Source organism: Stenella coeruleoalba (genome assembly GCF_951394435.1).
Source record: "Stenella coeruleoalba genome assembly, chromosome: X".
In the NCBI taxonomy this organism is placed as follows: domain Eukaryota; kingdom Metazoa; phylum Chordata; class Mammalia; order Artiodactyla; family Delphinidae; genus Stenella; species Stenella coeruleoalba.
Window position 1 is genome coordinate 7,571,161 of NC_137152.1, and position 22,558 is coordinate 7,593,718.

The 22,558-nt window shown below is 48.3% G+C and overlaps 1 protein-coding gene across 1 annotated transcript in view; it reads left to right on the top strand.

Annotated features, from left to right (window-relative positions):
• Positions 1 to 22,230, top strand: part of WWC3 (WWC family member 3) — a 123,246-nt gene extending 101,016 nt beyond the window's left edge. Inside the window, exons 13-23 of the mRNA XM_079911473.1 lie at positions 736 to 810; positions 1,515 to 1,601; positions 2,695 to 2,887; positions 3,820 to 3,984; positions 4,408 to 4,559; positions 5,686 to 5,851; positions 13,130 to 13,294; positions 15,364 to 15,456; positions 17,246 to 17,473; positions 17,620 to 17,747; positions 19,180 to 22,230. Of these exons, the coding sequence (XP_079767599.1) occupies positions 736 to 810; positions 1,515 to 1,601; positions 2,695 to 2,887; positions 3,820 to 3,984; positions 4,408 to 4,559; positions 5,686 to 5,851; positions 13,130 to 13,294; positions 15,364 to 15,456; positions 17,246 to 17,473; positions 17,620 to 17,747; positions 19,180 to 19,246 (1,519 nt within the window). The 3' untranslated portion in view covers positions 19,247 to 22,230. The remainder of the gene's footprint in view (positions 1 to 735; positions 811 to 1,514; positions 1,602 to 2,694; positions 2,888 to 3,819; positions 3,985 to 4,407; positions 4,560 to 5,685; positions 5,852 to 13,129; positions 13,295 to 15,363; positions 15,457 to 17,245; positions 17,474 to 17,619; positions 17,748 to 19,179) is intronic.
• Positions 22,231 to 22,558: the final 328 nt, after the last annotated feature.

The window sequence follows — 22,558 nt, forward strand, 5'->3', positions numbered from 1 at the left end:
CCTCTGCTCCCAGGTGGCGTCTGGGGACTGGCCTGGCTTCGGGCATCTAGGATGACTGCTTTCTCTCCGGCCCCGGGGGTTGGAAGGCATGAGCTCAGTAGAGCCGGAAAAGGAGAACCAGTGTGCGAGGGAGACCTGCTTTTCTAGAAAGGACGTTCACTAGAAATGGATGTTTCCCCCGTCCCCTTTCCTTAGCTGGAGGAATCGACTTTGCAAGGACAAAACCCCTTGTGGGCTTTATTTTGTTTGAGACCTTTGATGTCATTTTTTCAGCTCAGATATCTGTATACATTTCACTTATCGCCAACTTTTTTTTTTTTTTTTTTTTTTTTTTTGGCTGCACTGCTCAGCTTGCGGGATCTTAGTTCCCTGACCAGGGATCGCATCCGCGCCCGCTGCAGTGGAAGCGCGGAGTCTTAACCACTGGACCGCCAGGGAAGTCCCCCCTGCAAAGCTTTTAAGAGTATATGTTTTTGATCTTTGTCGTAAATATCACATGTGGTTTTGAGAGGTATTTTCTCAAAAAGGCCACTTCGTCAGCAGGTACCCTGGGAGGTGACGTCATGGATCCTGGGGACCTGCCGTGCCCTGCCAGTCACTTAAAGCATTTATTTATGTTGCAACTTAATAAAGCCCTTCTCAGTAAGAAGCACCCCTAGTGTGAGAGAGCTTCTGCCGAGTCCGAGGTAACCAGGCCCCCCCGGGATAACGCGGTGCCTTTCCGACTGTGTTCAGGAGTGAGGATGCTGACGACCCTGCGCGTGGAGACGCTTGCGGTAACGAGGGGCCCCAGATCCATGTTGGATTTTTGTGAGTACAGAAGACTCCTTCCCTGTTGCTCGTAAAGACGATGGGTAGATTGGGGCCCGCCCGGCGTCTCACACCTCCACACACAGGCCAGGAGGGATGGAGGGACCCGCGTGATCCGGCTGCTGCTCCCTGGCCTGGGTGCCCCCGGGCCCATCTCAGCGGTCTCAGGTGAAGGGACAGAGGTGGCGGGAAGGAGAGATGGGCAAGAGCGGCTCCATTGCCGTCCTCCAACAACGAGTCACAGCCGGGGACTCTCACCCCATGGGCACAGTCCGGCCCTCGGGGAAGTTCCCGCCGGAGCTGGGGTAGCCAGGTGCTGTGCAACACTAAGCGTTCTGGTTTCTAGCTACAGTGTCTAGAAAGGCAGTTACCAGCAGTGTTCAGACGAACGAGGCAGGATGTTCACATCCCAGCAGCTTTCTTTTGCTCGCTCTTGTCATCCTAGTGTTTCTCGGCACTCGTGGCGTTCGGGCTGGGTCGCTCTCGGTGGGGGGCCGTGCTGTGCCCTCTGGCGTGTTGAGCAGCAGCCCTGGCCTCCACCCACGACACGCAGTAGCCCCCCTCCACTCAGTGTGACAGTAAGAAACGCCTCTAGACTTTGCGCAGGTCCCCTGGGGGTGGGGTGAGGACCACTGCAGTCGTTCAAGCAGGATTTCTGCACCGTGGGGCATTTGCAGTCTGTGAACGTGCATTTTATTTTCTAGGCACGACAGTGCCAGCGAGTGTCTCCTCGTGAACGTGCTCCAGCTGAAGAACTTTGCCGGGCTGGTGGTGAAGGAAGACTGCAAAATGTAAGCTCCCGCGCCAGTGGGGGCCGTGTCCTCCCCCCGGGCCCTCCTCCACATGGCACCACTGGCTGACCTGCTGCACGTGGCAGTTTGGGGAGGGAAAAGACTGTCTTGGAACCTGAATTTACAATAAAACGCTAGGGGGTGTCTGTCTGAAATCTAAAGGATTGTAAGTTTTAAGAAGAGGCTGGTTTATTATTTGAGGCAGGTGGAGTTACTGGAGCCAGGCTGGTTATGTGCCGTGGCCATGCTGACAAAGTGCTGGGTGCCCATCATCAGCAGCGTTGGGGCTTAAAACGTCCATTCTGGTCACAAGGCTGGTGGCGACACAGCCACACTCGGCTCTTGCGATCTGATGAGGTGCCTGAAGAGGCCTCAGGCTGGGCTCAGGCATCCTTGTCCGAGCAGGGAGAAGGAAATCTGTGTTGTCCCCAGTGGGGAGATGGGTGCCCGATGGGGGTGTGAGGTCCCACTTACCCTGGCGGGTGAACCCACCGGTGATGGGTGTTCACGCCCGACGGTGCCCTCCCCTTCCGTGAGTCGTCTTGGTAAACTGGCCTCCCGAAGGCCTTGGAAGCAGCCTGGTTTTCAGCGGCTGAGGGTTCGCCCTGGGATTCTGCTCGCCCTGACGTGTACTTCACTCCACTGATGCTGGAGCTTCTCCTGGGTGCTGGCTTCCACGCTGGGGGTGGATAGGGCCGGGAGCCCAGCGCGGCGGGTGCCTGGGTGGGCCAGCACTCTGAGAGGCAAGGCAGGTAGGGCTTGGAGAGGGAGCCAGGGGGCCGTAGGATCAGTGCAGATGTTTTCCCACAAAGATGGTAAAAGCAGACCTCCGTTTGAGTCCGCCTGAAGTCCTAACCGCTGACTTGGAAGTCTTCTCTTTGTGATTGGGTTTTTCCCCCTGATCTCTGGGGGCACGTAAGTTCTTTGGGCTTACTCTTAGTTGAGAAAAGGATCTTTTCCAAAAGACATTAAAATTCTGCACATGGGCAGTGGAATAGGGCGGCGTATGTGCACACGTATGTGGTCCATGCGTGTCACGTGCAGATGTGTCAGGCTGCCTCTGTCTGCTTTTTCCTTCCTCTCTTGGTTCCAGACACATCCGCGTCTATTTGCCCCCGCTTGACTCCGGCACGCCAAACACTTACTGCTCTAAGGCTCTGGAATTGCAAGCCCCCCTGATATTTAATGAAGTTTTCAGAATCCCTGTGCATTCAAGCATGGTGACGTTGAAGTCCCTTCAGTTATACGTGTGCTCAGTGAATCCGCAGCTGCAGGAAGAACTGCTGGTACGGCGCCCTCCTCACCCTCTCCCCCTCCCTCCCCTCCTTCCGGTGTCCTGATGTCAAGTGATCTCTGTAGCTGGGAGGACAGAAAGGGATGATAAGACCCCTTATCTTGTCAAGTGTTCTGTAATTTAAATATATTATCTCAGCTAATACTTGCAAAACTCCTGTGCAACGGCTTCTGCATTATCCCTGTCTTGCGTTGAGAAATTTGGTAGATAGAAGTATAGGATGGTCACTTAAATTTGAATTTCAAATAAACTATGGATGCCTTTTAGTGTAAGTATGTCCCACGTAATATCTGGGACGTACCTCTATTTTAAAAAAATCTGTTTATTTGAAATTGCAGTTCACCCAGATGCCCTCTGTTTTATCTGGCAGCCTTATAACTGGGCAGGTCAGCAGTCCGTCTTCACCCCGGCCAGCCAGTGCAGGGCCAGGGCTTGGAAGCCAGGGTGCTTTCTTCCCAAGGTTGGAATTTTCCCCCTTGGTCCCACCCCTTCAGCGGCAGAATTAGAGATTGGAGAGTTCCACCAATCCTCTCTCTCTCTCTTTTTTTTTTGGGGGGGGGGTTATTTATTTACTTATTTATATTATTTTACACCAGTCCTCTGTTTTTTCAAAAGTTCCTGCTAGAATCAGCGGCTCTTTGAGTGGCAGATCCTGAGCCTGACCCACCATTCCATGTCGTCCATTCTCTGCCCCTGTTCCCCTTCTAGCACTTTCTGATTGGGCTGAACAAGCAAGCGAGGAGCCACCCCCATTACGATCCTTTTTGATGACTTTCATTTTACGGCAGTCCTTTGAGTAGCAGTGACACATTGTATGGCCTTTCTGCTTAAGATTAAAGGGTGACTTTGATGCCCATTGGTTGTTAAGGTGTAGTCATTCAGGGCCTGTTCTGCTTTTTTTTTTTTTTTTTAAACACCACACAGGGCATTGCTCAGATTAACTTGGCTGATTACGACGGTTCGAGCGAGATGCAGCTGCGCTGGTACTCGGTGCAGGTGTTCACCGGCCCTGAGCCCCCGCGGCGGGAGGACGAGCGGCTGGGACACAGCGACTCCCGGGACCCTGTGGCCGCCACGTCTGGAAAGACAGTAGGTGGCCTGGCTTTGAGACGGGCTTTTCCTGGGGACATTGTTTCTAAGAAACGCGTGTAGACTTAGTCTTAGAGCACAGTGGCGACGAAGAAGCAGGGTTTCAAGGGAAGTAATAAAAACGGACTATAGTGATGTATGTGGCCATTCATGGTAATATTCTTTAATGCAACTTGTTCATGATCATGAGTGATGCATTGGTTGCTTTAAAATTTGAGTCCTCAGAGCCACGTGGAAAGGCCAAGTTACTGTCTTGCTGCCAGCCGGGGGTGAGCTGCTTCCCCGCTGGAGAGCAGCCGGGGACGGCCACCAGCCCGGCGGCAGGGATGCTCCCCACGGGCTGTGCACGCGCCGCTTTCCGCTTTGCCACCCGCACGCTGCTGGCCTCGGCTGCCTCTTAGCAACGTCCCTTTGGTCCTGTAGGACGCGGTGACGGTGCTGCTGGCGAGAACCACGGCCCAGCTGCAGGCGGTGGAGAGAGAGCTGGCCGAGGAGCGGGTGAAGCTGGAGTACACGGAGGAGGAGGTCGTGGAGATGGAGCGCAGGGCGGAGCAGGCCGAGGCTGTGTCCGAGAGGTGAGCGCGGCCAGCAGCCCCTCGGGGGAGAGGCCGCCGGGGTGTTCGTCAGGCGCCACGCTGCGTAGAATGTGTGCGGCGGGCTCTTCGGTACCTTTGCCCAGAAGTCGGGATTCTCACAGGGGATCGTATGCCAGTCTGCATGAGGGCAGTACATTGACCCCAGCTCTACGCATAGGCTTTTCACCTTTCCCTCTGTTCCCCGAATTTCTCTTAAAGGGGGGGACTGTTGAGGGACTCCCTCTGCCCAGATTGAATACAATAGGGCCCTTTAAGTTTTGTTTTTTTCTTTATTAACTGCTTTATTGGGATATAATCTCCCTACCATACAGTTCACCCATTAAGTGGACAATTCGGTGGTTTTTAGTACAGGCACAGAGCTGTGCCCCCAACATCACACTCAAGTTGAGGGCGTTTTCATCGTGCCGAAAGGAAACCCCATACCCATTACCAGTCCGCCCAGTCCTCCCAGCCCCTGGCAACTGCCCATCTGCGTGCCATCTCCAGGGATTTGCCTGTCCTGGGCCTTTCTTGTAAATGGAATCATGCGATGCCCCTTTACGTCTTCCCCGGAGCAGCCCGTGGGTGAACGCTGGACTCGGGGCAGACGTGTCTGCAGTAGAGGAATAGCTCAGATGGGCAGGCACCGCGAGGGAATCGCTTCCTGGCGGGTCCTTTCCAGCAGCACTTTCGTGTTGCTTTATTTCCACGGTTTTCCATAAAGAGCATCATGTTTCCAAAGCTTGCTACTTCTTCCTAATAGCTTTCTCTGGATTTATTTTTGAGAGGAATTTATTTCCGAAAGGGAAAGTGCACGGCAGAGGGGGAAGGGTGTGTGTTCAGGGATGGGCAGGAGGCTGGGCGGGCTCGGGGAGAGGGGGTTCCGGGATGCTGGCATCTTCAGCGGCTGCAACTGGGCGATACACACAGACAGACCCTCTTAATGAAAGGCCTTGTAGCTCTGTCTTCCCTACGAAACGGAACTGCCTTTCATTTTATAAGAAAAGCAACCGTCTTCAGTCACTGGAAGCAAATATTGGGTGTGTCTGTTGCTGTGCTCTGAGTGCAGCAGTAAAGTCAGTGCCCTGATGAACGTTTTGGGGGCTGTTGCCATGCCCGCCTTCAGGAGTTGGCAAGCCGACTCGGTGGACAGTGGCTGTAGCAGCTGCGCCCAGACCAGCCCCCCGCACCCAGAGCCCTGCTGCGTTGGTGTCAGCTCCATCCACGGACACACGTTTGCTGGCCAGGCAGACCCTTACGGCCCGGAGAAACTTCAGCCCCCACCTCTGAAGGTAAGAACAAAAGGACAAAGGATTTCGCGGAGCCCCTGATGTTTTGCCTCACAGCACCAGGTGCTGCCCTGGAAGGAGGGCCTGTGTGCCCTACGCGAGGGAACTGAAGTGAGTGGCCTCAGATCTGTAAACAGCAGGTACCATGGAAACGCCTGTCTACTTTAATAATTATTTTTTTAAATTTTATCTTCTTTGCGGTACGCGGGCCTGTCACTGTTGTGGCCTCTCTCGTTGCGGCGCACAGGCTCCGGACGCGCAGGCTCAGCGGCCGTGGCTCACGGGCCCAGCCGCTCCGCGGCATGTGGGATCCTCCCGGACCGGGGCACGAACCCGTGTCCCCTGCATAGGCAGGCGGACTCTCAACCACTGCGCCACCAGGGAAGCCCCCTGTCTACTTTAAATTAAAAGGAAAGGACAACTAAACGGGGTGGATTTTTACTCCTTCAGGTGCCATCTTCAGGGCCGCGTGTGGCTCAGGGTGTTTTGTGCGTTCCTAACGTTTTGGACGCTTGTCGTTTTTCTCCGTTTCTGACATTAAGAGCAGTGAAGCATCCTTTTGCCCCTTCTGTTCACCCGATCCTAGTTGTGCCCATCAATGTGTCTCCACTGGGGAAATTTTCAGGTTTGTGGTGACAAATGTCTAAGGAACGCAGTGGGGTTGGGAGACACTGTATCAGTGCTCGATTGCAACTTCGTTTCCCAACTGTTCAACTCATCAGAACGTCTACCACCACAGCCCCTGATCTCAGTCCAAAACACAGGTCCTGAGAGAAGTGAGAGCTGCCTGCTTGCAGCCTCCCGCACTGCAGCCCATGCAGTGCCTCGGGCGGAGAGATGTTCTGGGCGCGGCTGCCGGTCATGGCCATTATTCCTCTTTCTAAGAGTTTGACAAGCGTTGGCCCATGTCAGGGGCAGTAGCTGTGGGAGGCTAGCTTGGTGTGTCCTCCTCCCTCAACTTTTAATTTTGAAGCACTTCAGATCTCCAGAGAAGTTGCTAGAATAGTACAACACATACTCGTATCCCCTTCAGCTAGACTCCCCAGTTGTTAGTTCTTCACCACATTTGCATTATCTCTTTCCATGTGCATGTGGTAGCTGCCAGGCATTGCAGATGCAACAGCAAAGTAACAAATGGAAAGTCCTGCCCTGTGGGTAACAGACAGGGTAAACCAGTAAAATACAGCAGCATTTGAGATAGTCAAAGGGGCTACTGAAGAATGAGATGGTAGGGAAGCAGGGTTTGCATTTTTAGAAAGATTTACCATTTTAGAAAGGGTTACATTTAGAAATGTAAATTGGTATCTACAAACATCAGGACTGTAAAATGGTGCAGCCGCTATAGAAAACAGTATGGAGTTTCCTCAAAAAATTAAAACTAGGGACTTCCCTGGTGGTGCAGTGGTTAAGAATCCACCTATCAATGCAGGGGACACGGGTTCAAGCCCTGGTCCGGGAAGATCCCACATGCCGCGGAGCAACTAAGCCCGTGAGCCACACGGCCCGTGCACCCATGCTCGGCAACAAAAACAAGCCACAGCGGTGAGAAGCCCGCACATCGCAACGAAGAGTAGCCCCTGCTCGCTGCAACTAGAGAAAGCCTGTGCGCAGCAGTACAGACCCAATGTAGCCAAAAATAAATAAATCTATTTAAAAAAATTAAAAATAGAATTACCATATGATCCAGCAATTCCACTTCTGGGTGTACATCCGAAAGAGCTGAAAGCAGGTCTCCAAGAGATACTCGCACATCCACGTTCATAGCAGCATTATTCACAGTAGCCAAGAGGTGGAAGCAGCCCATGTGTCCATTGACAGCTGAATGGGTAAGGAAAAAGTGGTATATATGTACTATGGAATATTAGCCTTGAAAAGGAAGGAAGTCACGTCACAGGCTACAACATGGATGAAGCTTGAAGACATTGTGCAAAGTGAAATAAGCCAGTCACAAAAGAGTGAATCCTATACGATTCCACTTATATGAGATTCCTAAAGTAATTAAATTCATAAAGATAGAAAGTAGAATGGTGGTTACCAGGGGCTAGAGATGGGGAAATGGGGCGTTGTTGAATGGGGACAGAGTTCAGTTTGGGAAGGTGAAAAAATTCTAGAGATCTCTTCCACAACAATGTAAGTATATTTAATACTACTGAACTGCACAATGAAAAATGGTTACAATGGTAAATTTTACTTATTTACTTATTGTTGGCTGCATTGGGTCTTAATTGCTGCATGCGGGCTTTCTTTAGTTGCGGAGAGCAGGGGCTCTCTGTTGTGATGTGCAGGCTTCTCATTGTGGTGGCTTCTCTTATTGTGGACTGTGGGCTCTAGGCACGCAGGCTTCAGTAGTTGTGGCGTGCAGGCTCAGTAGTTGTGGCGCACGGGCTTAGTTGCTCCGCGGCATGTGGAATCTTCCCAGACCAGGGCTCAAACCCGTGTCCCCTGCATTGGCGGGTGGGTTCTTAACCACTGCGCCACCAGGGAAGTCCATGATGGTTAATTTTATGTATTTTTTATAATAGAAATGAAAGGTCATAGAAGTCTCACTGAGAAGGCAGTTTTTGAGCAAAGTCCTTAAGGAAGGAGTCTGGGAGCCTTGTGTGGGGCTGGGTATGGGCATTCAGGTGCAGGGAGCTGCAAGTGCGGGTGGGGTCGGGGTAAGGAGGCATCAGAGCTGAGGACAGAGGGAGTCAAGGGGCCACATCATATAGGGCCTACTCAGGACTCTTGCTTTTTCTCTGAGAGCATTGGAAAACTGGTGGATAGTTTTGAACCCAGGGGTGATGTGATCTGACTCACTTTTTAAATTTTTTCCTAGAATAATTTATTGATATGAAATTCTCATAAAATGAACCCTTTCAAAGTGAACATTTCAGTGAGTTTGAATACATTTACAATGTTGTGCAACCACCACTTCTCTCTGGTACCAAGACGTTTCTTTCACCCCAAAGTAAAACCCCATAACCATTAGCATTCACTCTCCCTTATCTCTCCCCGGCCCCTGGCAACCACCAATCTGCTTTGTTTCTATGGATTTGCCAATTCTGGTTGTTTTGTGTAAATGGAATCATCCAGGGTTTAAAAGATCAGACTCCAGGGGATCGTAGCCAAGATGACAGAGTAAGGAAGAGCTCATCTCCACCCACAGGTGTACCAAAAGCACGACTGCAGTTGACCCTTGAAAAACACAGGGGTTAAGGGTGCTGACCCACCTCACAGTTGAAAATCTGCATTTGGGAGGTTTTTTTTTTTTTTAGCACCTAAAGGAACTAGAAAAAGAAGAACAAATAAGATCCAAAGTTAGTAGAAGGAAAGAAAGAAAGATCAGAGCAGAAATTAATGAAAGAGACTAAAAAGAATAGAAAATATCAGTGAAACTAAGAAGTGGTTCTTTGAAAAGATAAACAAAATTGGTAAACCTTTAGACTCATCAAGAAAAAAAGAGAGCCTAGATAAATAAAATCAGAAATGAAAAAAAGAGGGGACTTCCCTGGTGGTCCAGTGGTTAAGACTCACAGACTGCATGGCATAGCAAAAAAAAAGAAAAAAAGGAAACGAAAAAAAGAAGTTACAACTGACACCACAGAAATACAAAGGATCATAAGAGACTACTATGAACAGTTGTATGCCAGTAAACTGGACAACCTAGAAGAAATGGATGAATTCCTAGAAACATACAATTTCCCAAAACTGAATCAGAAAGAAATAGAAAATATGAACAGACTGATTATTAGTAATTAAACTGAATCAGTAATTTAAAAACTCCCAACAAACAAAAGTTCAGGATCAGATAGCTTCACAGGTGAATTCTACCAACATTTAAAGAAGAGTTAACACTCATTCTTCTCAAACTATTTCCAAAAATTGAAAAGGAAGGAGTGCTTCTGAACTCATTCTATGAGGCCATCATCACCCCGACCAAAACCAAAGACACCACAAAAAAATAAAGCTACAGGCCAATATCACTCACGAACATAGATGCAGAAATGCTGAACAGAATACTAGCAAACCATGCTCAAGTGGGATTTATCCCAGGGATGCAAGGATTGTTCAGTATCCACAAATCAATCTAAGAGATATACACCATGTTAGCAAATTGAAGAATAAAAATCAAGATCATGTCAGTAGATGCAGAAAAAGCTTTTGACAAAATTCAGCATCCATTTGATATGATAAAAGATCTCCAGAAAGTGGGTAGAGAGGGAACATAACTTGACCATATATGGCCATATGTGATAAGCTCACAGCTATCATCATATTCAATGGTGAAAAGCTGAAAGCATTTCCTCTAAGATCAGGAGCAAGGCCCACTCTCACCACTTTTATTCAACATAGTATTGGAAGCCCTAGCCACAGCAATCAGACAAGAGAAAGAAGTAAAAGGAATCCAAATTGGAAAGGAAGAAGTAAAACTGTCACTGTTTGCAGATGACATGATACTATACACAGAGAATCCTAAAGACGCGACCAAAAATCTACTAGACCTCATCAGTGAATTCAGTAAAGTGGCAACATTTAAAGTTAAGGGATATAAAATTAATATACGGAAATCGTCTGCAGTTCTATACACTAACAATGAACTATCAGAAAGAGAAATTAAAAAAAAAAATTCAGTTTACAGCTGCATCAAAAAGAATAAAATACCCAGGAAGAAATCTAACCAAGGAGGTAAAAGACCTGTACTCAGAAAAGTGTTAAGTCATTGATGACAGAAATTGAAGACAACACAAACAAATGGAAAGATACACCATGCTCATGGATTGGAAGAATTAATGTTAAAATGACCATACTGCCCAAGCCAATCCACAGATTGAATGCAATACCTATCAAAATACCAAAGGCATTTTTCACAGAACTAGAAAAAATAATCCAAAAACTGTATGGAAACACAAAAGACCCCGAATAGCCAAAACAACCTTGAGGAAGAAGAATAGAGCTGGCGGTATCATGCTCCCTGATTTCAAACTGTACTACAAAGCTACAGTAATCAAAGCAGCATGCTACTGGCACACACACAAAAAAAGACACATGGGTCAATGGAACAGAGCGGAGAGGCCAGAAATAAACCCACACTTATATAATCAACTAATCTATGATGAAGGATGCAAGAAAACACAGAGGGGAAAAGACAGCCTCTTCAATAAATGGTGTTGGGAAAACTGGACAGCTACATACAAAAGAATCAAAGTGGACTACTTTCCCATTCAATTTAAAAATGTTTAAAGACTTAAATGTAAGATCTGAAACCATAAAACTCCTACAAGAAAGCATAGGTAGGTATGCTCTTGGACATCAATCTTAGCAATGTATTTTAGGATATCTCTCCTCAGGCAAGGGAAACAAACAAACAAAAAACAAATGAGACTTTATCAAATTAAAACGCTATTGCACAGTGAAGGAAACTATCAATAAAACAGAAATGCAGCCTGCTGAATGGGAGAAGATAGTTGCCAACGTTATATCCGACGAGGGGTTAATATCCAAACTATACAGAAAACTCAGACAACTCAACATCAGAAAAACAACCAACCTGATTAAAAACTAGGCAGAGGACTTGAATAGACATTTTTCCAAAGAAGACATTCAGATGGCCAACAGACACATGAAAAGATGCTCAGTGTCACTAATCATTAGGGAAATGCAAATCAGAACCACAATGAGGTATCACCTCATACTTGTCAGAATGGCTATCATCAAAAAGACAACAAATAACAAACATTGGAGAGGATGTAGAGAAAAGGGAACCCTTGTGCACTGTTGATGGGAATGTAAATTGGTGTCACCACTGTGGAAAACAGTAAGCAGGTTCTTCAAAAAGTTAAAAGTTGAACTGCCACACCATCTTGCAGTTCCACTTCTGGGTATTTTTCTGAAGAAAGCAGAAACGCTAGTTAGGAAAGATATATGAACCCCTATACTTATTACAGCATTATTTACAATAGCCAAGATGTGGAAACAACCTAAGTGTCCATTGTCAATAGATGAATGGGTAAAGAAGATGGGGTATATATGTGTATATATGTATACACACAGACACACATACATACACATACATATGTATATACATAATATGCAGTGAAATACTGTCCATAAAGAAGCAGGAAATCTTGCCATTTACAGTAGCACAGATGGACCTAGAGGGTGTTATGCTAAATAAGTTGGAGAAAGAGAAATACTGCATGATTTCGCTTATATGTAGAATTAAAAACAAAACAAAACAAATGAACAACCATAACAAAACAGAAACAGACTCATAGCTACAGAGAACAAACTGGTGGTTGCCAGGGGGGTTGAGGGGGTGGGGATGAGGGAAATAAGTGATGGAGATTAAGAGGTACAAACTTCCAGTTATAAAATAAGTAAGTCACGGGGATGTCCTGTACAGCATAGGGTATAAGGTCAATAATATTGTGTAAACTCTGTATGGTGACAGTCGGTAACTAGAGTTATCATGGTGATCGTTTTGTAATGTATTAAAATATGTAATCAGTATGTTGAACACCTGGAGCTAATACAACATAGTAAGTCAATTATGCTTCAGTAAAAATTAATGAATGAATGGCTCATACAGCATGTGGCCTCTTGTGACTGGCCTTTCACTCAGCCTAATGTCTTCAAGGTACATCAGACTGTAGTATCTACCAGCACTTCCCTCCTCATCGCTTGCATGAGTATGCCACGTTTTGTTTAGCTTCTCATCCGCCCGTGGATGTTTGGACTACTTCCACCTTTTGGCTGTTTGAGTAAGGCTGCTATGAACATTTGTGTGCAAGTATTTGTTTGAACACCTGTTTTCAGGTCTTTTTGGTATACACCTAGGAGTGGAATTGCTGGGTCTGACTTCAGTTTTTACCAGGATGTCCCTGGTGCTGTGTTGAGAAGGGTTTGAAGGGAGGAGGGAGGCGTGGAATCCAGGAGACGGGTGAGAAGCCTCCTGCGCTAATCAGGCTCAAGACGATGGTGACCCCGATGGAGGGTTGGTGATAGGAGGTCAAAACGTGCTTAATCTCGAACACAGAGCCAGCAGAATTTAATCTTGGACCAGATATAGGGTGTATGAAAGAGAGCTGGGTCCAGAATGACACGAACCCTTTTTTTGCTGGAACAAATGGGAAAGTAGAGATCCTTGGCAGAGGGAATATCAGAAATTCCATTTTGGACGTGTTAAGTGTGAAATGCCAGTTAGAGCTCCAGTGGCAATGGCAAGGTTGTTTGGTGACTCCACTAATTTAATGCTTGTGTTCTAGAAAGAGTCGTGGTAAACAATAAATTACTATCTAGGTTGATAAGGAAACCAACACAGAAGATCTCTTCCCGGAAGAGGTGGCGAGTCTGCCGAAGGAGAGGCCTGGCCGCAGGGCCCGCGGCTCGCCCTTCACGCGGAGCAGCACCATTGTCCGTTCCCAGACTTTCTCGCCCGGAGCGCGAAGCCAGTACGTTTGCAGAGTAAGTCGGGAGTCCTTTGCCACCTGCCTGGAAGGATTCTTCATCGGTCGCGGGCGGGGCTGGGCAGCAGAGGGTTGGAGCTCCCGGCACATCCTCACCTGCACGCAGGGTTGAGAACTCTGAGACAGGTGGAGGGGGAGACCCCACCTGCTGTGGTCCGTGGAGACAGGACAGCAGGTTGGAGGTTGGCCGGCCGTGGCCGTGTGACAGTGACGGCACAGACTAGCAGAGACGAGGCGCTGTTGAGGATAAGTGCTCACGACGCAGCAGACTGGGGCGCCGTTTGGCTCGAGGAGAGCTTTGACCCTCCCGCTCCTCTGACGGGGCTCGTTGGAGAAAGCATCTTCCCTTGAAAGGGCTACCAAGGGGCCGCTGCATTAGGGCAAAGCCAGAGTTTGATCATATGAGAGAGGCAGACCCTCAGGCCTACGTGGGAGACACTGAGGGGTCCCCAGGCCCACCCTCAGGCTCAGAAATTGGCTAGGACTCACGGAACTCAGAAAAGCCGTCGTATCCACGATGATGGTGCGCTGCAGGGAAGGGGTGCAGACCGACGCGCAGAGGGAAGAGGCGTCGGGCAGCGCTCCGGAGAGACGTGGCGGAGCTTCCAACCCTTCTCCCGCAGCGGAGTTGTGCGGCAGCTCTCACCTCTCGGAGCAGTGGCAGCGTGCCCGGAGCACAGCCGACCAGGGACGCTCACCCGAGGCTTGGTGCCCAGGGGTTTTGTAGGGGTGGTCACGGGGCACTGCTGGTGGCCGGCGTGGCTGACCTTCGTCTGCAGCCCCTCCAGGGTCAAGCTGGTGGCCCAGGGCCCCCCTCACATTGTCAGCAGAGACTGTGCGGCCGGGCCAAGGTCCCCAGGTAAACAGAGACACTTAGAACGTTCTAGGGACTTACAGGTCACTGCCCAGGAGCTGAGCAGGGAGCCCACCTTTCTTGGGCAGGGAATCCTTTACTCACAGGAGGGAGCAACAGGGGCTGGGGCCCGGGTGGCCACGTTTGCGAGGCCTGCAGCTCCTCTCCCCACGCAGTGAGGTGTCCCGGTCGCGCTGCCCCGGGCAGCCCAGGGTCAGGCGGGGCACTCCCGCCCCATCAGGCTGCAGCCCTGTGGGGCCTGATGCTTCATCACGCGGCTGGAGGTGCCTGATCGAAGGCCATCCTTCCTTATCCTAGACTCTTGCCGAACCCCTGTGGAGCAGCCTCCCGCCTGCTTGCTGAGGAGGATGGGGTGGTGAAGGAGGAAGCCCTTCACCGCCCCAGAGACAGGCCTCCAGCCCCTGCACTGTGCTTTGCGCCCTGCACAAAGGCACGCACTGACCGGCGATGCTTCTAGAGGCCTCTGTTTTTATATATGTTTGTGATGACTGGGAGGCACGTAAGTGCAGTGCTGCAACATTTCCTGCTATCTGGGGTTCACTGGCATGGAAAGTAAGGCCGTGAAGGCCAGGACTTTGCTTTCACACAGATATATGTTGATCCTGAAATGGAAACCTGCCGCCAAATGAAATACGTAACGTCTCGGCTCCCGTGAAGTCGGCATTATTTATTTTTCTTTTTAAAGACAGGCCTTTTCCCTTGACGGGCAGGGTGGGTGTTAGTGGTGTGGCCTTGTCCTCCTGCCGGGAACGAGGCTCTTATCTGGAACGCCACTCTTCCCAGCTCTTGCCAAAGCTAGAAACACAGCAAATGAGAATGACTGATAAAAAGTGAAAAGCGCTGAGGAGAGTGCGGGTTTTCATGAGCGTCACACCGTACCAAGTGGCAGTTGGCATTGATAGGACCGAAATTGTGTTGCTCGATTAGCCTGGAAAACCTCAGCTGGTTCGGTTGATGGACCTGAAGCAGGGGTGGGGCTGGGGGTTGGTCTGCTTATTTGGTTTGTCTTTGTTTGGCCTGAAACTCTTGTGTGGGGTTTTCTTGTAAGCGAAACCCAAAGTCTTGGTAAAAGCTCTAAACGTCATAACTGTTTGAGCACCTGCACGAAACAAAATAATCCAGTTCAGAGTACACAGAGAATGAATGTTGAATTCTTGAGGAAATGTTTCTGAACCTCAGTCTTTTTGGTGTAGCTTTATCGTAGTGACAGCGACAGTTCAACGCTGCCCCGGAAGTCCCCCTTTGTCCGAAACACTTTGGAAAGACGAACCCTTCGCTATAAGCAGGTATGTGCCACGTAGACTAATCTGCCGTCTGTATGTACGCTGGGAGTTACTTCTACAAACCCGAAGGGGTAATATTTTAGGTAAGATTAATTGAAAGGTAATATGTTTATTTCCTTGTTTACTTAGATATAATTTTTAGAAGTGTATATAATGTCAATATGTTACCAATATTTGTTAATTTCCTAAGATAATACATGATCTAAGATAATCTAAGATAATACATGATCTTTACATTTTAAAATATAATAAATTAATAAACAGCCATTCTGTATAAGAGATTCTTCTTTCTTTTTTGACAAGGGAGTATATACAGTTTAGAAAATTTGAGTCAACTTGGAGCATTCTCCTACTTAGGACGTTCTACAGTTTTCCTTTATATACACCGAATTTTTTCTCCACGTCACGCCAGTTTACACACTTTTGCTACTTTTAATTTGTAAGGTAGTGCCCGGGCAAGAATTCTTTGAAAGAAAAAAAAATTCCCAGATCTCCTTGTGGTGGTTGTATTTAGAGTAGCCGCTGACTGAGAATGATAAGAAAATACATAACTCAGCAACAAAAGTATTTCTCAGCAGCCATGCTGTTGGCATTTTGGCCTAAGTCTGTCTTTGTTGGGGGCTGTCCTGTGCACTGTGGGCCGTTGAGCTGCATCCCTGGCCTTGACCCACTAGTTGCCAGTATCACCCCCTCCCCCAGTTGTGACGACCAAAAATGTCCCCGGAGGGCCCAAGTCACCCGTGGTTGGGAACCAGTGAGCTCTACTATGAATTCAGGAGAGCTTTTAAATGAGTTTGTGTATATTAAGTCACTTACATTTGCATTTAACTTCTGTATATGTGCAAAATAGTGTTATGGGTGTGTAAAACGCATACAGTTATTCAGTCCTCCCAACAACGCTGATAGGCTCGTGGAGTTGTGATTTTGTTGCGCTAACTGCCTTCCCCAGCGTTGTTAGCCGTGGCGTGGGAAGTACTGCTCTCAGCTCCGTGTACAAAATTCTATTCTCGTCTTAGAGCTTTCTTGAAAACAGGAGACTTGCTTACTTCAGGCGTGTGTGGGGAGGAGCGTTTTTTGTTGTTGTTGTTGTTGATGTTCGGCCTCGCTGCGCGGCTTGCAGTTGTAGTTCTCCGACCAGGGATTGAACTTGCAGCCCAGCATTGGAAGCGGGGAGTCCTAACCATTGGACTACCAGGGAATTCCCTGGGGAGGAACGTTTTTGACAGCTTGTGTGTTTAACCAGAAAGCCCTCAACGTGGTTTATAACGTGCTTTTTTCCCGTTATACAGTAGGCCGTTAAGATTTTGCCATGTCGGCATATTTTTCATCTTTTTACAATAGCTGCGTTTTCTGCGGGCCTTATAATGTATTTGATCACTTTTCTCTTGTCAGGTATTTAGGAATTTTTCTGTCATAAAGCTTTTGCACATCATCAGCTGTGCCTTTCAGATGCAAGTCAAATGAAATTTCAGAACCAAAGAAAACACAACATTTTGTGGCTCTTGCTTATATTGTCAAGTAGCACTTGAGAAAGATGACGCCCTCCTGCCCCGTGTGAGAGGGTCTGTTTCTCTGCGCTTTAGCCAAAGCCTAGGTCGTCATTACAGCGGACAGCTTGCTGTCACTGGCTCGTTACCGGAGTGGAGGTTTGAACCCGTGTCGCCCACATCCGTGTTGTGTTGGCGTCGGGCCACGCTGCGGGTGTCTCCCTCCAGTGGGGTCGGTCACTCGGGGAAGAAGCTGCAGGCAGGGCGCGGGCGGGGTGGGCGCGCTCACGGCCGCCGTCTCGCAGCCCTGCAGGTCCTCCCTGGCGGCGCTGGCGGCGCGCACGTCCCTGGACCTGGAGCTGGACCTCCAGGCGTCGCGGACGCGGCAGCGGCAGCTGAACGAGGAGCTGTGCGCCCTGCGCGAGCTGCGCCAGCGCCTGGAGGACGCCCAGCTCCGCGGCCACGCCGAGCCCCCGGCCTGGCTGCTGCGCGACGAGCGCTTCCGGAGCCTGCTGCGGGAGGCCGAGAGGCAGGTGAGGCCCCGGCCCGCCAACGGGGGGAGGGGGCAGGCGGGCGGGCCTTTCTCGCCTCCCGGTGCCCGGAGCTGGCAGGGGCTTCCATCGGTCTTCCTTAAAACTGGAAGCAAACCCGTCTGGTTCACCCCGCGTTGCTGTTCCAGACGAGACAGACCAAACTTGACTTCCATCAAGAACAGGCAGCTGAGAAGATGCTGAAGAAGGCCTCCAAAGGGGTGTGCCAGCTGCGCGGGCAGAACCTCAAAGAGCCCATCCAGGTGCAGGCGTTCAGGTGGGGAGAAGCCCAGGCCTCACTCTCCCGCTTGCTTTTTCCTGTCATACCTTTGTCATTATGAAGAGTAAAGTAAGTATTGAGAAGGACCCACAGGAAGTCGAGGACAAAGCAGGAATCTCCCCTGCTGTTAGCATTGTGCGGAGTTGCTTCCGATCTTGTTTTCTAAACACTGTTTTTTCATGCTGCTTGTAATCACAGTGTGGGTTCGAGTTTGCATTTAGCTCTTTTTAAATTAAAATACCCCATGTTGCCACATCATCTGTTATCTTTTTTGGCTGTAATGTCTCATCTAACAGATATAATTTACCTATTTTATACCCTGCTTCTTTCCAAATGTTTGCTCCTGTAAACAGCACAGTGATCTACATATAGATACATATGTGTATCACCTTTGCCTTTTTAGTTAACTTTTTTTCATTTAGTTAACTTTTGATTGAAGCATAATAGACATACAGGAAAGCATGCATATCGTCCTATATATGAAATATTTCAGTGAATTGTCATAAACCCTACATGGCAAGAATCAAATGTTATCAGCTCCCCCAGATTTCCCACACCAGAATAACCACCATCTTGAATTTGAATAGTGTAGATTAGCTTTCCCTGTTTTTATCTTTTATATGAGGAAAATCACCCAGTCAATCTATTTTGTGTCTGGCTTTTTAAAAAATTGAGGTGAAATTCACGAAGCATAAGATTAACCATTTTAAAGTGAACAATTCCATGGCATTTAGTACAGTCACAATCTGTATTCAGTTCCAGAACATTTCCGTCACCCCAAAAGGAAACCCTGTACCCCCGGTAAGCAGTCACTCCCCATGCCAACCTCTCGTCAGCTCTTGGCGGCCACCACTCTCCTTTCCGTCTCTATGGGTTTGCCTTTTCTGGACCTTTCATATAAGAGGAGTCATACAGTATGTGGTCTTTTGTGTTTGGCTTCTTTCACTTAGGATAGTATTTTTAAGGTTCATCAATGTTGTAGCATGAATCAGTGCAGTGTTCCTTTTTAGGGCTAAATAATGTGTGCCTGACGTCTAGCCTTAATTTTTTTATACCTTGAATTTTTACCTCCCCATCATAAAAGAGTATAAAACACTATAGCTATCTTCCTTCAACTATGATTTAGAACTCCTTGTATAGTTTTTCATTTATTCATAAAGAAAATATTTGCTGAGCATCTGCGTATACCAGGCACTGTTCTAGGCACTGGAGACAAACCCTTGCCCTCATGGGGCTTTGTAACTTCTATTAAAATTTAGAGAGGGGGCCGGGGCAAGAAACTTTAGAGGGTTTGTATACAGATGTGCCCCTGGGGATTGAAATTCAGTGTGTTCTCTGAGTCAGAAAAGCTGTCATTGATGGCAGAGCCTCTTGCCACCTTTCACTGCATTTCTATCAGCCTCTAACCTGTAATTCTTTCCAATCGCAGGGAGAAGATAGCATTTTTTACAAGACCAAGGATTAACGTACCTCCTCTGCCCGCCGACGATGTTTGATGTAGTGCTTTGTACACATAAAGTATTTATCTGCCTGTTTTATTTTCATGAAGTTCTTAGACTAGCTAAATTTGTCTTTAAAATATTTGTGCAAAGCTATTAATATACACATTTTGTAAAAAATAAAAACAAAACACATATATCTATACATATATATTTTATAATAGTGACGGCAACAGGGCTTGGTTTTTCCTTGTTGTGAAATTGACATCTCTGAAGACAGGTTATTTTATAAGAGATCAATTATCATGTTAAGAGTGTACAGTTTTTACGCTGTTTTATTTGACTTAAAGGCTGGAAGACAGAAACGAAGTGAGTTCAGGCAAATTCACTGTATTGTAATTTATTTATAGTACTTTTTTTTCCTTGAAGGAAAATACTGACTTTAAGATGTATTTTAAGACTGAAATTTTGTTCTTCAGTATTTGCCATGCGGTAGAATGGAACTTTGGGGCCGGTTTTGTGTCTGACATCCGAAATGCAAACACTATGTGCTGAACTCGTCACTCGTCCCGTTTCTCCTCTGTGCATTTATCATGTATATTGTACACTTTTGCACCCTTTGTGTTCTGTTACGATGCCACCTTAGGGGCTCAGTCCTGAGTCAGTGCGGCGTGTGCGTTGCGGAGCTTGGTCTCCCGCGCGGGCTGGGCACCCATAGCCCCTGGTTTCCGTGCACCTTTCCGTGCCCACCCCGGGTCTGAGGCTGGTGGTCACGGAGCCCCCGGCAGCCATACAGCCCACCCTCACCCGGCCTCGGCAGCCCCGCCTGCCTTTCCAGTCTGCCCCATCTGATCCTGACCGACAAGGAGGGCGGTGGTGGAGCTTCTGCTCTGCTGCTCTGCCCTGCAGGAAAGTGAAAAGAGAAGAAGGAAGGTGTGTTTTCACATGAGTCACTGGATCCGCTGATGGATAGAGCAGTCACGACATGGACACGATAACCTTTGAAGGCGCTTTCTTGAGGAAGCCAGCTTCCGTGGGAACTACAGCTACCAGGCGAGTCACTCACAGGAGAGCATGTGCTTTCGATCGGAGGGCCCCCGCCCCATACTGGAGTCGTCCCAATATTTCTTAAGAAATCTTAGAACTAGCTCATGAGGAAAAAATTCTTTACGTAATAAAACTATACCATCCTTTAAAAATGCCAGGTGGTATAGTTTGCCTAATACGTATTTATTATATATGAAATGCACTCTCCTTCATGAGGCCTCGGAAAAGTAAACGAGGTGAGTCACACAAAATGTAAAAGAAAACGGAACCCTCCTCCTGGGTCTTTGTGCCCCTCCCTTGAAAGTGCCCCTCCCCCCTTAATCAGCAGCATCTCTCTTCTCATTCGTCTGTAAGCACTCCCTTGTATAACCCACCTTCCTTTTCACATTTATTAAAAATGCATTTTGTAAAAGCATTTCATTGATATGTGACCTATCACGGACAGTGAAGTTGTCTGTGGTGGTAAGGCTGAAAACTGTGTGCTTTTTCACACTTGTCACTTCTTGCTATGTATTTCTGCCTCTAGTCCCGGTTTTTTTTCTTTTGCTAATTTCTCTGCATATATACCCACAACAGAGGTAGAGACACAAAACACACGAGTGCTTGCCAGAAGTGCCCCCCCAGGAGACAGCGTTGCTGCTCGGGTCAGGTTGGTGGCAGGCCCTTTCTGTCCCCAGCTGTTGAAACTTCAGATTGATGGGTTGGCTGCCGCTGGACTCGGGGGTGTGTGGAGAGCAAGTCATATGCGTCTGAGGTACATGGCTCCCCAGACGTGGGAGAGCCCCGGCCGCGTTGCCGGGCCTGTGTGTAGGCACTGCCAGTTGAAGCTCTAAGTGGGTGGAAAGGTTGAGGTAGCTTTCCTGCTGACCCCTACAAAGTAGCAACGTGGGGAAACCCACTGTGCCAATACAGAAGGCCCGCAAGGGTTTTCAAATGTCACTGCCCACTAGACACAGGTTTCTGTTTGGAATGCTTCCCCATCCCAGAGTTAAAAAAAAAAAAAAAAAAAGGAAATCCCTCCTTTGCCCCACCAGAAACAAATGCAGCCCCAGCTTTGGTGTCAGTTCAAGGAGCGCTGTGTTTTGCGCCTTTCCCCTGTGCTTCTCCGCCTCCCCCCTGTCTGCTTTTGCACCTGAATGGGACCATAGTCAGAAAGGAAGGAAAAGCCAGGCTGATGAAGGACGGGGAGGTGACGGGTCCGTGCTACTCGCAGGCTGTGCTGGAAGTGGCACGTGGACAGCGACAGAGGCCAGGCCAGCAGGCAGGGCACGAGGCACCCTAACTGGCTTCTCTTTCGTGATCGATTGTGCAGCTTCCGACTAGTCAAGACTGCCACCCCCTGGAAAATATCCCACATGTCCAAAAAGTGAAGTCCTGTCGTCTTAAGGGGTATTTTCTTATGTTTAAGTTTGCCCATAATCGTGCCTTGGACAATCCGAAGTCTGCCACCAGGGTCCTTTAGAAACAGTGTGATGAGTAAAAGGGAATTCGGTCTTCACTTCATCTGGTCACGTAATTGTCACCACCGAAATAAGTAACCTTCTGTTGTGGGAATAAGTTATAATCAGTATTCATCTCTATTTTTGTCACTGTTCTAATTGTGTCATTTGTATTGTTTGAAAGTATTTCTTCTACAAAATTAAACTAACCTGCCTTAAGAACAGAATGGAAATGTGTGATTTTTAAAAAAAATGTAATTAGAGACTTAAATATATTAAAATGTATATAATTTTTTTCAACATAAAAATAGAGGTATGGGGGCTTCCCTGGTGGCGCAGTGGTTGGGAGTCCGCCTGCCGATGCAGGGGACGCGGGTTTGTGCCCCGGTCCGGGAGGATCCCACATGCCGCGGAGCGGCTGGGCCCGTGAGCCATGGCCGCTAGGCCTGCGCGTCCGGAGCCTGTGCTCCGCAACGGGAGAGGCCACAGCAGTGAGAGGCCCGCGTACCGAAAAAAAAAAAAGAAACCCTGTGCCGGTTAACCGTCACCCCCATTTCTCCGCCTCCCCCCCCCCACCCCCGGTAACTGCCAATCTTTCTCTGTGGATTTGCCTATCGTGGACGTTTCCTGGAAATAGAATCACATGCTATGTGTGCTGGCTTTGTTCACTCAGCATCATGTCTTCTGGGCTCGTCCACATTGTAGCCTGTGTCAGGACTTCACTCCTTTCTATTGCTGAGTAATATTCCTTTGTGTAGATAGACCACGTTGTGTTTGTTTGTTCGGCAGTTCGTGGCCATTTGGGTTGTTTCCACTTTTTGGCTGATAGGGAGAATGTTGCTGTGTACATTTGTGTACAAGTTTTTGTGTGGACATAGGTCTT